Source organism: Rhipicephalus microplus, chromosome 7, assembly GCF_043290135.1.
Source record: "Rhipicephalus microplus isolate Deutch F79 chromosome 7, USDA_Rmic, whole genome shotgun sequence".
NCBI classification, from domain to species: Eukaryota; Metazoa; Arthropoda; class Arachnida; order Ixodida; family Ixodidae; genus Rhipicephalus; species Rhipicephalus microplus.
This window is the reverse complement of record NC_134706.1, coordinates 163,485,539-163,501,116: the sequence shown is the minus strand read 5'-3', so window position 1 is coordinate 163,501,116 and position 15,578 is coordinate 163,485,539. Positions and strand designations below refer to the sequence as shown.

Below are 15,578 nucleotides of genomic sequence, written 5' to 3'. Positions count from 1 at the left end.
TTATAATATGAGATACCACTTATCCAACCTAAAGAACTTTTTCACAAGTATGAGTGAGTGTATGCGTTCTAAAATTCTTTACCCCACCTCAACTCAGCACATTTACGAAGAATCAACACTGATTTTACTCATCCAAGTTTTATTACTTCAGCTTACATATTCTACAAAAATAATTTTTACGCAGTGGTAGACCTCGACCTGGCGTTTATTGATATGGAAAGCGGACAAATGTTACCGTTTATGTTTACTAACAAGACCAAAAATATCTTTTAGCCAGTTAGGTTTACCTATAACAATTATCAACGTTTGATAGAATCAACCTAGAACCATGATGATTTATTGTTGCACATTTAATTAGCACTAAAGAGCACTCAAAATATTACAGCGACTTTATTCAATTCACTAAAGTTATTATGATGTTATTGCAACTCCAAAAAAGTACGAGTACAAGAAAGTGAACACCACAAGCGCTTGTGGTGTTCACTTTCTTTACCTCATCCTTATTTTTGCGCAACATTTACGCCATAACGAATTAGTACTAGCTCACTTACCTCTCCGTTTCGCTTTACCAAAGTTATGTTAAGAAAAAAACACGTAGTCCGAACAACGCATTATCGAATTCCGCTGATTTTTCACTGATGTCTTCTGAAATTAGCCAAATATTGATCACATGTTTGGTTTATCAACCCAACATTATCCAAGCTTAGCACTAACTGACAAGATTAACACAGGTAATTCAAGGAGAGCTCACTCACCATTTCTTCGCCACACCAGCAACCGCTGGGTCCGTCAACACTCGCGAGATTACAACGTGTCATTCGCTGCCAGGAACCATCACACGATTACCGTTCGCACAACTACCTTCTGTCGTTGATAACCTTCATTTCTGCTTGTCGCTTGTGATATCCAGAGGGTATTCAGAACGATTTCTTTTTCTCCAACGCGGTCTAACGCTTCGAACTATCCTCACTGCCTCGGCTTTATCTGGAAAATGTTGGTTTGTGAGAAACGGCCTGCCGGCGGCGAGGCTGCCTACATCACTTCTTGAACAGCCAATGAATTTCGCTGAGCGATGAGCGGGAGCAATCAGGGAGCATCCAACTGGGCAAAAGCGATGTGCCAGGGCATTTCCGGAGCAACCATGGGGGCATAATCAGGGGATTGGCCACGTTTTTTTCCGGTTTCCATCGTCCGGCGTCACCGGAATAAAACGATGGAAAACGAATGTATTTGCTCCAGTACAATCCGTTTTGAGTGAGGCCACCGGAGCAGAGCGGGGGCATAATTTCCCTATTCCTCTAAGCTGGGTATATATATATAATTTTTTACAGAGTACAAGAACCACTCGCGTGAGTTGATGCGATGCGTGTGCGTCGACTACAGTGAACACTGACTAGAGCATGGTTGTTTTGGATTATTCCTATTGAACTTATCAAATTCTCTGAAAGGCAATCCTTAAGCTAGCGTCATATGTTACTTTCCGTTGAATGTATATATGTCTCACACTTAAGTGGTTCAACTCAAAGAGGCGCCAAGTGAATGCTGCCACATGTTCACTTGACACTACGAGAAGAAATAATTCTTCTGAGAATTATATACGAGTATCGAAGCGCCATGTGTAGCACTCGTCTACTAACCCGAAGGTAGCGGGATCAAATCCCAGCTACGGTAGTTGCTTGTTAGATGGAGGCGAAAAGGTTTGAGGCCCGTATATTTAGATTAGGGCACACGTTCAAGAACTCCAGGTGGCTTCTGATGCCCCCCCCCTCATTACGGCGTCTCGCATTACATAACGTGGTTTTCGGACAATAAACTTAGGATATTATGTTTTTGCCGCCTGTATGATTCCCTTTAAAGCTACATGTGTGCTTTTTTTTACTTCTGTATACTCTCGGCGGGGAGTTGAGGGACCTAAAAGAGGATTACCGTATCTGTTTAGAGAAAGTCGCATACGTGGAAAGTCAGGCCTCACAGAAGAGCATAACGCATAGTCCTTTCTTTCATATCTTGCCATTGGCGTGCATGCTACTAATTAATGCCATGCTAGGTACAGGTGTGAATATTTACTTTTAGGGGTGCGATTTTGTATGTAACGTGAACAGATGTCGTGAAAGTTGTGTGCATACTGAAGGAAGACGCCGGCTCTGGCAGCATTTTCCACTCACCTGAATTGAATGGCGATGGACAAGCTCAAGTCTATCGACGGCTCCGGCACGGCTAGAACCGAGATGCAAGACATTCCTTGTTGTCTGGGCACATTCATCGCCTTGTCTATGGCCTGCAGCAGGACACCAATACGTGAATGTTGAACTACTCAATGAAATCCTAATGTGATTACTAACACCCTGGTATGTAAGTACACTAGTACATTTGCCTAAAACGTGCGTGAGCAAGAGCATCCTCTTCTGTAGTCATCCAGTCACTTCGGCAAGCTTGCCCTGCATATGAAAATGACTATAAAACACACCCGTGATCGAACGCCGAATCTTCTTCGTTGAGTTGTATACCTCCAATATATGCATATGACTGTTACCTTCCCGTGCATATTTTGTTGTAGTATTATTTGCACACTGTTCAAGCCTCAGCGGCCTGATCAGGGTGATTTAGGGGGACTGAGAACTGGTCATCCACCGCTTCTGACAAGTGACTGCTACTCAAATGACTAGAAGCAAGTAGACACCGTAAGAAATTTTGTAGTCTGGTCACTTTCGGCTACCTTGTATTCTAATTGTTCATCAATACACACTAAAAAGCCATCGCTCAGAACAGGTGCAATCTTCAATCCAATGCAGATACCCTTTTTCAGCAAATAAAAGTTGTCTTCAACATTTCGAGGAATGAACTAACAGGTATGTCGCATTTATTAACGTAATCTAACTCGTCATTTTACACAATGATGCGTTCTTGAACTCTTTTCAGTGCTTTTTTTTAGGAATAGAGTAGTATAAATCTTCCACGCCAACGTTGAACGCGCTTAAAGTACCCCGCTTGCAGTTCCTTAGTAGTTGAGCTACATTTGCCAAAGTGTGCAAAAAATGCGGGTCATGGACCCTAAATGGTTTAAACACTTTCTAAGAAACGGACATCGGAAAGTGTGACAAACATTTTTCGACACATTTGCTCTAAACATCACTACAATTTTATAATTTTTTTTACTGTTGTAAAGAGGTTTATTGGGCGAACCAAACGGGTAGGTGGAAGATTCGAGATGGCAATAGGACGAGGAAGATGGATGAGCTCGAGTGCCGATCTCGTGGAGCCTTACTGTGCGATAATGCTTGTTGTTTCCTTTTGTTGTCATCATTCCCTCATTATAATTGCCCCCGTCGAGAAAGATCAAGCCATCCTGGTGATCTAACAGGTGGGAACAATGGGGTCCATGTACGGCTTCAAGCGGTCCACGTAAACAATATCATGTCCACGCCGACGTCACCGAGCGGCGTAAGCGGTTCAATGGCGCAAATGACGGGCGATGTGCACTCTACCACGCGGTATGGACCATGGTAATTTGAAAGTAGCTTGGTAGACAAACCAGGTGCACAGGGTGTGACATACAGCCATACAAGGGTTCCAGGGGCGAACTTTGCGGCAGGAGGGTGGTCGTCATCGCGGGTCTTTGTCTCGCGTTGCTGGTCAGCCGTAGTAAACTGCTTCGCTAGTTGGTGGCATTCGTCGGCGTGACGGGCGGCTTCAGACACCGTCGTGCACTTAGATATATCTGGTACGTATGCAGCAAAGTGTCAATTGTGTGCGATGGTTGACGTCCGTATAGAAGATAGAATGGGCCGGTAGTGACTTGGGTAGCGGTGTTGTACGCGTAGGTCGCAAACGGAAGAACCGGGTCCCAGTTTGTTTGATCAGATGCCACATGCGTCGCGAGCATGTAACCCAGGGTCCGATTAAACCACTCAGTCAGGCCATTCGTCTGAGGGCGGTAAGCAGTAGTCATCCGGTGTACACTATGGCACTGACGGAGAAGTGCTTGGATTACGTCAGATAGAAATACACGGCACCGGTCACTGAGGAGCTCGCGAGGAGGGCCGTGACGCAACACAAACCGATGGAGGATGAAAACTGCGACGTTCTGAGCAGTCGCCGTAGGAAGAGCAGTGGTTTCGGCGTACCGTGCCAGGTGATCTACAGCAACGATAGCCCACCGGTTACCTGCTGTGGTCAATGGCAGTGGTCCATAAAGGTCGATTCCGACGCAATCAAATGGGCGGTCAGGGCACGCAAGCGGCTGTAGTGGAGCTGCTCCTGCGTTCGGTGGCTGTTTTCATCGCTGACACTCGTGGCAGCCGCGAATAAACTGTCGAACAAAAGTAAACATCCCACACTAGTAGTACTGCTTCTTTAAATGTTCGTAGGTTTTGAAGACACCGGCGTGAACGCATTGCGGGTCGGAGTGAATTGATGCACAGATTGTAGAGCGTTGCTTTCGGGGAATAACGAGCAGCCTCTTCCTGCCTTCTGGTGAGTAATTGCGCCGGTACTAGAGGCCACCTCGAATGGTGAAGTGTGAAGCCTGGCGTCGCATTGCTCGAGCGGTTAGATGTGTCGGTACCCCAGATAAGACGTCCAGAAGCGTAAATATCCATAGATCGTCGCGCTGTGCAGAGGTCAATATGTCGATGTCAAAAGCGGACAGCGCGTGTTCTAAAGAAGATATAGAGGCAACCTCAGCGGACAGTGGTGATCGTGAGAGCACATCAGCATTGGTATGTTGGCGGCCAGAACGGTACTTGACGGGGATGTCATACTCTTAAAGTCACAGAGCCCAACGAGCAAGGCGACCTGAGGGATCCTTCACCGACGACAACCAACATAAGGCATGATGGTCTTTAACTACAGCAAAGGTGTGGCCATATAAGCATGGGCGAAATTTCACAATCGCCCAAAGTATGGCTAAGCAATCTTTTTCGGTAACACTGTAGTTTACGTCAGCCTTGTTAAGCGTTCTGCTGGCGTAGCCGACGACATACTCAGAGGATCCAGGCTTGCGTTGAGAACTGCACTCAGAGGATCCAGGCTTGCGAGAACTGCACCGAGACCGACACCACTCGCGTCTGTATGGGTTTCAGTTGCAGCCGTGGGATCATAGTGGCGCAATATAGGTGGTGAGGTCAGGTGACGGCGAAGAGTGGTAAATGCGTGATCACAGTCGAAAGACCATGATGAGATGTCGTTGGCATTGTTTAAATGTTGGGTCAAAGGGGCAGTTATGGAGGCAAAGTTGCGCACAAACCGACGCAAGTAGGAGCACAATCCTACGAAGCTGCATAACTGTTTTACTGTCGTCGGTTTGGGGAATTCAGCGACAGCGCGTAGTTTAGCCGGGTCGAGGAGAACGCCATCCTTTGATACAACGTGACCGAGAATGGTGAGCGTCTGAGCAGCGAAGTGGCATTTCTTAAGATTCAGTTGGAGCTGTGTATTCTTCAGACACGTGAGGACATGTTTTAGGCGTACAAGATGTGTTGTGAAATCGGGTGCAAAGACGACGATATCGTCGAGGTAGCAGAGGCATATGTTTCATTTCAAACCCCGCAGAACCGAGTCCATCATGCGTTCGAATGTGGCCGGCGCATTGCAGAGGTCGAAGGGCATGACATTGAACTCATATAGCCTGTCCGGTGTCACGAAGGCTGTTTTTGGACGATCACCATCTACTAAGGGTACCTGCCAATGCCCCGAACGCAAATCTAACGATGAAAAAAACTCGGCACCTTGTAAGCAATGAAGGGCGTCATCAATCCTGGGAAAAGGGTATACGTCTTTGCGAGTGATCCTATTTAAGCGCCTGTAATCAACGCAGAAGCGAATTTACCATCCACCTTAACAAGAACGACAGGTGATGCCCATTGACATTGGGAAGGTCGGATAACGTCGTGCTTGAGCATATCGTCAACCTGTTCGGTGATAACCTGACATTCCGTGGCGGAAACACGGTATGGTCACTGTCGTACTGGCGCGTTGGAACCTGTGTCAATAAAGTGAAAAAAAAACTGGAAGTTCGGCCAAGGGTAGGTTGAGCAACGTCAAAGGACTCACGAAACTGGTAGAGCAGCTGAAGGAGCTCAGAGCGTTCAGATAGCGATAGTTCGCCGGCAATCGATGAATCGAAAAGCTCGGAAGGTGGTATATTGGAAGGGTTGAGGGCACTCATGGCGTCGTAGTCACCGGAACAATCTGGTGGCATGGTAAAAATTTGTTCTTTATCAATAGCATGCACGTGACCAAGAGATTCACCTTGAAACAGCTCGATGGGATACGGAAGGGGATTTATGAGGCAAAGAGCACTGTTTGTTTCAGAAATAGAGGTTGAATAAGGCAGAAGAGGTGAACTTCGGCTAAGGAAGAGTCTTGATGGTTCAAAGAATGCAGCTTCGTTCTTAATGCCGTCACAGAACACGGGAAGCAACACAGCTGCTGTCGGAGTAATTTCAGTGCCTTCTTTGACGACGAGTTTGTGTACGGCGGGCTAAATGCGGCTGGTTGGTTCGTTGTAAAACGGGAAAAGTTCAAGCTCCGATCTTGCACAATCAATAACGGCATGGTTACGCGATAAAAATTCTATCCATGTATGATGTCGTGTGAGCACGACGAAAGGACAATAAACTCAACAGCGTAGTGGTCCTTCGCGATCATCAGTCGGACAGTACAGGTGGCTACAGGCTGAATTGGGTCCCCATTTGCTGTTTCCAAGGACGTCATATTAAGAGGCGTCGTCACTTTTCGGAGCTTGCGGCAAAGTTCGGCGTCTATCACGGAAACGGCAGCACCAGTGTCCACTAGAGCATATGCTCGAGTACCTTCTACAAAAACTTCGACAATATTCGACGGCAATGTCCGAGGACTCGAGAATTTCGACAGCGCCGTTCTTGCCTCCTGAACTGCGGCGGTTAGTTCCCCTCGTGTTCAGGAGATGGCCGACGACGCATGGGTGACAGGGAGCAATGACGAGGTGAAAGTGAGTGACCAGACATAGTACGTGGACATTCCCGTGAAGACGAGCTTGACTGAGGGTCAGAATTTTCCAGACGAGATGGAGGAATGTCAATGAAGTTGTTCCGTGTCCGGGCGTCTGTGTATCCTGGCACGCGACGACGGCAGTAACAGGCGATATGGCCAGAGCCGCCGCACGCAAAACAGATGGGCCGGTTATCGTGCGTTCTCCAAGTATTGGCGACGAGAGGAGCAGCCCATGCGGCAGACGGGTGAGTTGAGGCTGTGGTGGCAATGGGAGGAACCCAGACGGTGGACGGCTGAGTCGGGGCTGATGTATACAGCAGTTCCTGGAACGGCAGGGGGTGGTGTGGCTGCTACCGCTTTAGTGCCTCAGCGCAAGTAAGAGGCGCGGTGACGGGGGGCTGCTGCAAGGGCACCGGCATAGCCTCGGAAATCTGCTCCTGGACCACTAGTCCGAGCATAAGAGCCAATGGTGGTGGGTGTCGCAGTGGCTGTTGCTGCTAGCGCTCCTGGCGTTGAGCAAAAGGCAGCATAGAAAGCTGCCGAGCCACTTTCTCTTGCACGAAGTCTTTCATTTGTGCGAGAAGGTTTGTCTTGTCAGTCATAACGTCCAGTGCGGTCGCTGGTTGGATTGGCTGGAATGAGCGTCGCGTCTGAGCTCGTTGCCTACGCAATTCATCATAGGTTTGGCACAAGGTCACTACTTTTGCCACAGTGCTAGGAAACTTCACGAGAAGCATCTGAAAAACGTCATCGTCGACGCCCTTCACAATGTGCTGTATCTTCGCACTCTCACTCATTGAAGCATCGACGCGCCGGCAGAGATCGATCACATTTTCTATATATGATGTGAAAGTCTCAACTGGCTCCTGTGCCCGTGCTTGCAGACGTTGTTCGACGCCTAGCTTTTGTAAGGCAGGACGACCAAAAACGGCACACATCGCCTCCTTGAAGGCGGACTAATTCACGAACTCGTTTCGTGGTTCGTATACCACAGCTTGGCCACATCGGTGAGATAAACATTGACAGTGCTTAACGTAGCAGCGTCATCCCACCTGTTGGGTCCACTGACTTTCTCTTATGACGACAGCCAGTCCTCGACGTCCTGGTCTTCGGTGCCCGCAAAGATCGGGGGGTCTCGCGTATGAACCGGGCCAGGGCAAGTAGCGGCTGCGAGAGGTATTTTTTGTTGGGCAGCGTCAACTTGCGTGGTCGACGGCAGGGTGCGGGATCGGAGTTCCAGGTTCTAGGCGATGTGGTTACCCAGCACGATCCACCAAATGTAAAGAGGTTTATTGGGCGAACCAAACGGGCAGGTGGAAGATTCGAGATAGCGACAGGACGAGGAAGATGGATGAGCTCGAGCGCCGATCTCGTGAAGCTTTACTCTGCGATTGTGCTTGTTTTTTCTATTTGTTGTCATCATTCTCCTATTATTTTGTTAAAAAAAGCTTCCACAGGAAAGCTTTTTATTTATTTGCGCCAGCCACTATTTTTCCAAATTCAAATAAATTAACAGCCTTTCAATAACTTTTTCTCGATGTTACTGCTACCAGCTAAGAATTTTTGTTCAGAGCAGCAAGCGCTTTTTCCTATTTTTTTCTGTGGGATTACGATAAAGCCCTCCTTCTCAGCGACAAACAATATAAGGTCATCATTAGGCAAAAGTTGAACAGCTTTTGCGTCGATTCATTTTCCGGAACTTTTTACAGACTTCGAAAGCACATCAGCACATTCGTCAATCACACAATACCTTACATAATCACGCAACTTGCTTAGCGCCCAAAGTGCCTACTGTGATTTTTTTTTTCGCGCCCGTAAATATAGGCTCAAAACTGAACTTAGGGTCTTTTCTTAGTTCATCTAACATAGACATCAATACTACATAATCACCAAGCACTAGGTTTTCTTTGTCTTCACCAGATTCACTTTTGCGTGAAAAAAAGCCAGAAATATCGTGGTTGCGCCGTATTCATGCACTATGGCATGGACTGAAAGATGTAGTGGGCCATATGAACACAAAAGCAGAGATGAAACAAAAAGCAGAAAGAGGTAGGTTGCATCATAAAGCATCTGTCACAAGCAATTAGGTGTTCTAAGGCTGTAGCGTAACAAAGTCTCATGACTTGCTGCGCTGCATACATAGGCCCGACAGGAAGCTGCGTTAATTTTAGATAAAAATAGCACGGCGCAGTTTCACACAGCCTTGGTTTATCGCAAATGGTAGCGCACTGCGAGCACTGTGTTTGCAAATTATCATCGCTTTCAGAAATAAGAACCTGACCAATCAAGGCGGAGCATGTACATATCCAAATACTGAAAATATTTAGTTTATCAGCTTTATTATGTAGCTTTGCAGCACCCATAAATATAATACTATAATTGGTACATATCATTCACGCTTCTATTGTTCATTGCGTCAATTGTTTTTGTTATATATATATATATATATATATATATATATATATATATATATATATATATATATATATATATATATATATATATATATATATATATATATATATATATATATATATATATATATATGGGAAACAACTGGATACTTAAGGGCAAGTTTTTCCGTGTCTTAAAACAATAATAATGAAATATAACAAACAATATTGCCAAGAAAAGTGTAGGGGAGGTTATTAGACCGAATTGTAAGGTAAATGTGAAAAAAGAAAAGTTAGAGAAAAGATAACTTGCCGTGGGCAGGAACCGAACCTGCGAACTTCGAATATCGCGTTCGATGCTCTACCACTGAGCTACCACGGTGGCTCTCCTCCCAGCCACTTTATTGGGCATGTGAATTTAAACGTGGGGGTGTAAGTCAGCGCCATCTGTAGCCAAGGCGGTGAGTGTGGCACACTCTTTCATAAGCCTGTGTTGCGTCACGTAGCACGTGAACTTATTGAGAGCTGGTAGCTGACTAACATTCCCTCGTATACAACCTAAGGCACCAAATCTGCCAGTACGAGACCCTCGTTAATGAGTAAGGAAAAGAAGCGGACACTTAAGGGCTGTTTTTTCCGTGTTTTAACACAATACTAATGAGACTTAACAGACAATAATGCGAAGGATTGTATAGGTGAAGTTATTGGAGCCAATGTAATGCAAAGAAAAAGAAACAAAAGTGAGTGAAAATCAACTTGCCGTGAGCAGGAATCGAACCTGTGACATTCGAATAACTCGTTCGATGCTCTACCATTGAGCTATCACGACAGCTACCCCCCCCCCCCCCCAGCCACTTAATTGGGTTTATATGTGAATTTAAACTTGGGAGTGTCAGTGAGTGCCACCTGTAGCCTACAGCGTCACCAGCAGCACCGCGGAAGCTACAGAGGTGAACTTTGTAGTTTTCACGGTGCTGTGAAGAAAAGGTGGCGCCTGTTGCAGAACAGAGTTCTAGAAGCGAGAGTTTCTAGTGAAAAGCAGTGTTGCGGGAAATACAGAAATACAGCTTACACGTGTGTTCAAACTGTAGGGGAAGGGGCGCCTACTATTTTGCAAAGTGCCCACTGTCTTCTATAGCTTACTGTGCCTTGCAGGCACCTGCACGTTCGTACTTGTCTCGCGTGACAATCATGCGGGAACAACTGATTTCGCTCCATTTTGGCTGTTCTCTACTGCGCGAGCGGAAATAACAGGGTGTAGCCGACAAGCACAAAATCACGATAGACTCGAAAGTTGAACGTGTGCTTTAGGAAGAAATAAGTGTTGAGAATATGTTGCCTGTAAGGTCAGTGAAGATGGGAATGAAACCAATGCAAACGGATTACTCTTCCAGCCAACGAAATCTCCTTTACCGCGTATAGACAATGCAGCAAATTAGAATAAAACACTGGTGAGCCCACACCATGGTTATAGCATTTTTTGTCTGCATAACAAATCCAATAACACTTTGAACATGTTTTCACCGTGGCAGTTATGTTCCGAATGAAGCGGCATCCTCAACATCACTCCACGCATCGTATGATGTACTCACGAGTAAAAGCTGAGAAGCGCTGGGAAGAACATGGCTGAAGCAGAGATGAAACAAGCTGGCTATCCCCTTAGTACGGATTATAATTCGTGCAATGATATCCACTAACGTAAGAGGCCTGCCACCGTTTACTCCTCAAGCTGAGATAAAATGATCTACCCGTTTTCTACCGGGTACAGGAGCACAAAGGAATGCCCGGGAAGGAGGGCCACATGGCTCAAGCTACTATGAAACCAGATTATAAGAACGCGGTCGCGAGCATTGCCAGGTGCGTTATTTCGGCAGACGTCAACAAAGGTCTCGTATGCCATTTTTCACGCAGTGATCTCACTGCTTCGAACTGTGACCATTTATATGATAAACTGCACGAACACAACTTCTCTCCCGGGAGCGGCCGTATTCCCATACATACCAGGGTTTTCCAGAGCCACGCGACATCGATTTAAAAAAAAAAGATCAAACACGGTCCCTGATCAACTATGATAGTGATCATTATCAGACAGTGTTAGTGACCAAGTTTCATCTGATTCAATGCCTGACCAAACGAACGTTCATCGAACTCTTGGCTACAATAAGAAATCTGCTTGACATTGTTTCAGTAGCATTACATGTTGCTATTGCATTCAGAGCTTTGGCCTGTCGGCGAAATTGTTTTTTTTATAAAAGAAGAATTTTTTTCACGAACTTTTAGATCAACGAACCCTACTTCTCATTTCCGCGTAACACTGCAATATTTCATGAGCCGTTCACGTGATGCCGCCGCCGATTTCGCAACTAGCGCATAGATCTGGTCTTACTTACAAGCTTGCACGAAACAAGAGTGAGATTTCTAAAGAAATTCTAAATCATTAAAAGTTTTTAAGTAATTGCGGCAAAATCACTCTATTCCCCACTCGATTTGCGTTACTGCCAGAAGCCGATTGTTCTACACAAATGTTGGATCTTTCTGACGGTGAAAAAAAAATGACCGCAGTTTCCCGAGTGAGAACACTGATTAGCATGCGGAGCATATATGTTGATTTGCGATAAATGTGGTTTGTAATTTGCGACATGTGTGTGTGTTATGAATGAACACGAGTGAACACGAGTGAACAAGAGTGAACACGCACGCATGTATGCTGCGAAAGACGATGTTTATTGATGAGACACTTTGGGTATCTTGAGCAAGATGGTTTTATGGTCCGTAAAGTGAAGGGTGAGTGGGTCTGGTTGGAGCGGTCGAAGGTCGAAATTTGCAAAGACATGGTCGATGCACGTCCCGCGAACCGTGGTCGGATGATGTTTCCCGTCGTGCGTTGCTCATTTCAGCGAGTGCCACGACTCCATGTAGTCGACCACTCAATCTTCCTTGATGACGTCAACGTCGAATTCGCAAACTATCACGAAAGGTCGTCGTTGCAGTGGTTGTTTCAGGTATTCTTCCATGGCTTTGTCAACGTACTTCTTCACGGTGGCACGCGATAGGTTGGGCGCGAGGTACATCGTCATTACGTTGACTCCGCAGACGCTAGCGACGCAGTGACGAAGAGCGGTGCACCCCGACACTCGGTTATTTATAGCGAGCGCTGGCCCTGGCCTGCGCATGCACGGGTTATCATACAGCTGGCGCACGTAAAACTAAAGGTCGCGTGGCGCGCGGAGGGGAGCAGTGAGTGCAGCGTGCGCTGTGTTGAGAGGAGGAATGGATGCACAGATGGCTGACGAGGAGGAGGGGAGGCTGCGGACGGTGACGGTGCATGACTAGCCCCTGGTATAACTTGCTCCACATGTAAAATGTTATCTTAACAAATAAAATCAGCTTTTGGCCGCAGTATAGGATGAGGTTAGAAAGAGATAAGAGAAATAGATGAGAAACAGTTTCATGTCACGCCTACGCACGGGCCAGGCAACCTCTTTTATACCACTCTAAGCAGGCGACTTTGACTATACTGTACATCACGAGGGCTTTGTATGCTTTATCGTCACACGTTATTGACTTCCGTAGAGCGGTCATGTTGGCATGTGCCGGCATGACCATCATGTGCCGCCAAACATTTGAGAATACTGCGCATGTCGAAATAAGGTAATTTAAATCTGCTCATCCCAGTATCTGACTGTGTGTGCATCGCGTAGATTTATTATCACTCGCTGCTTTGTTAGCTTGCTGGCATTCGTGCAGTATGTGTGCTGTGTGTGCAGAGTTGGCTATAAAAAAGCTTTGTTGGCTAGCTAATGCAGCTTTGAAATTTAGCATACACACTGGTATAGCTTTCAACCGTGTATTTTTGCTGTCTGGTTTCACTTTGGTGAAAATGTAATGCATATAAATTCATCATAGGCTGACTTTGTTTCGTTTTAGTATTGTATACCCTTGTTATTACCATGCTGAATGTATCTTCTTTTTTTTCTGTCTTTCTTTCATATCTTTTCTTGATTTTAGTACTTTTTTGCTCTGAAAACACTGCTGCCCCCTTACTGAATGTTTTTTAGTAAGTTTGTAAGTTTTTTTTACATAAGTGTATGAATAAATAAATAAATACCTTCAACGCGGCAATGGTGTTTCTTGTGTCATTGTCTGTTGCCATCGCAGGAGTGTCTAGAATCGCCGAGTGACAGATGCCTTTTTTCCACAAGGGCTCCAGAGGGCTCGGCCGTTTTCCCCTCGAAAGGTCGTCCAACGCAGTAGACAAGTGGCTGCACACGAAAACGCAGCGCAAGCGAAATTATTTGTACCTTTCGTGCATAGGCGAGGTTTTCTTAGTTCGTAATAATGATAATATAAATTTGTTGTGGTGATAAATAAGATGAAACAGGTAGTCTGATTAGATGATTATGACGAAACAGATTAGTAGCGTGCTGTACGGTACATACTTGCGTACTCAAGTGGGCGTCTAAAACACGCAAACGCGCCAAATGATTCTTTTATGTTGAGAACTCTTGTTTTTTGCACAACACAATAACTTTAATCCTGCGAAGGTCTCCTGATGTTTTTTCGATGCTACAAAGAGCAAGTGTGCATTGGCACACTGTTCACGCTTACAGAGCGAGGGGGTCCTTTGGAGCCCGAATGACCAGTTCATTTTCCGGCAGAGTGTTTACGTGAAATTACTTCGTCAGCGCTTGTTCGTAATACAGAATTGGAAATCTCGGATAGTTCTACAGATTATAACAGATAACTGAGGCAAGGTAGAAGAGATGACATGCCGGGAGGAAGAAGGGCTGGCGTATTAAATACTGTAGGAAAGACATCAATGATTATCTTGGAAAACGGGGCGCGTGCCGTGCGCGCCCGTCTCGGAAGTGATCAGGTGTAGAACGCAAGGCGACGGGTAGGCGCCACCACCGTGTCGACTTAGCAAAGCGTTGGACACACTTACCGTTTCGTGCAAGCGCTACATGGTCAGCGCCACGTCATAAAGGCTACAATCCCTAAAATTACTTATGTATGCCTTTTATAGTAAACAATACACATACATAATATTGACGTGTTGTCATGGTGCCTCATATATGCACAATATTTGCTTTTATAGGCAATGGTGCGAGTATGAACGCTGAACCTTGAGCAATACTGGTGGGTTCTGAAGATGGGGTAAGCTGTTTGGAGTAACGTTTCGCCACTTTGGTGCCGTTTAGGGCGCCATTAAGAGCTGACAAGCAAACAAATGTACAGACAGACAGACAGACAGACAGACAGACAGACAGACAGACAGACAGACAGACAGACAGACAGACAGACGGACTCACGGAATGACGGACGGACCGCCAGCCAGCCAGCCAGCCAGCCAGCCTGCCAGCCAGCCAGCCAGCCAGCCAGACAGACAGACAGACAGACAGACAGACAGACAGACAGACAGACAGACAGACCAAAATTTTTGCGTCGAAGGTCCCCAAGAAAAACTATTGTCTTTAAAATAAAACTCAAGGGGTGGACGTTGTACATACCTTGCAGGGGCTTCGTTTACCTTTGAAGCGCTTCCTGCCTCGAAGCTCTTCACTTTAGTGATGCCCCCTGTTCAATATTTTTGGCACAAGAAAACCATCAAAATTATTTTTGAAGAAAAAATATTCCTACGCAAAGGGAAGTTTACCTCTTTCCAGATTCCAAACTAAGAGTATACCTTAGACGTTTGAGCGGGCAACTAAACAAGTACTGCTAGTATAGACAACCTCGTACTGTGAGCTGAAAGCTTAACGTGTGTGTACTATTTCTTGTCACACATAAGCTTCATCAGCTGGCAATTCAAGTTTGTGTGCGCAGCAAACAGCAATACAGAATGGCGCACAAACAAGCTGATAATATACTTTGCAAGTTGCAGTTGCAATACGGTTTTCAAAATGTCGCTTTACGTGAGGTGTCATCAATTCACATCACTGAGAAATGAATGAATGTAAAATGGCGGGACCATGCATGCACTGCGCGTAACGGCAATGACGAGCAATGTGAAGTTTGAGAGTACAAGTGCAATATATATAAACAAAAGATGGTGATTCGTGTTACTACTGAAGCTGTAAGTGTTTCTCGTTAATTAGCGCATTTTGCGGCCTGTGCACCCTTGATTACTCTGCCAGCTGAGAATTTCCAAAGTGACAATTTTTTGTGTTATTCTTCGTCCCTGTGTTTAAAGCAAACGTTCACAAGATGAAG

The 15,578-nt window shown here is 45.8% G+C and overlaps 1 protein-coding gene across 1 annotated transcript in view; it reads right to left on the bottom strand.

Annotated features, from left to right (window-relative positions):
• Nucleotides 1–15,578, bottom strand: part of LOC142767697 (uncharacterized) — a 311,889-nt gene that overhangs the window by 112,997 nt on the left and 183,314 nt on the right. Inside the window, exons 8-9 of the mRNA XM_075869890.1 lie at nucleotides 13,474–13,627; nucleotides 2,166–2,278 (exon numbers count right to left, since the gene is read on the bottom strand). Coding sequence (XP_075726005.1) covers nucleotides 2,166–2,278; nucleotides 13,474–13,627 — 267 coding nt within the window. The remainder of the gene's footprint in view (nucleotides 1–2,165; nucleotides 2,279–13,473; nucleotides 13,628–15,578) is intronic.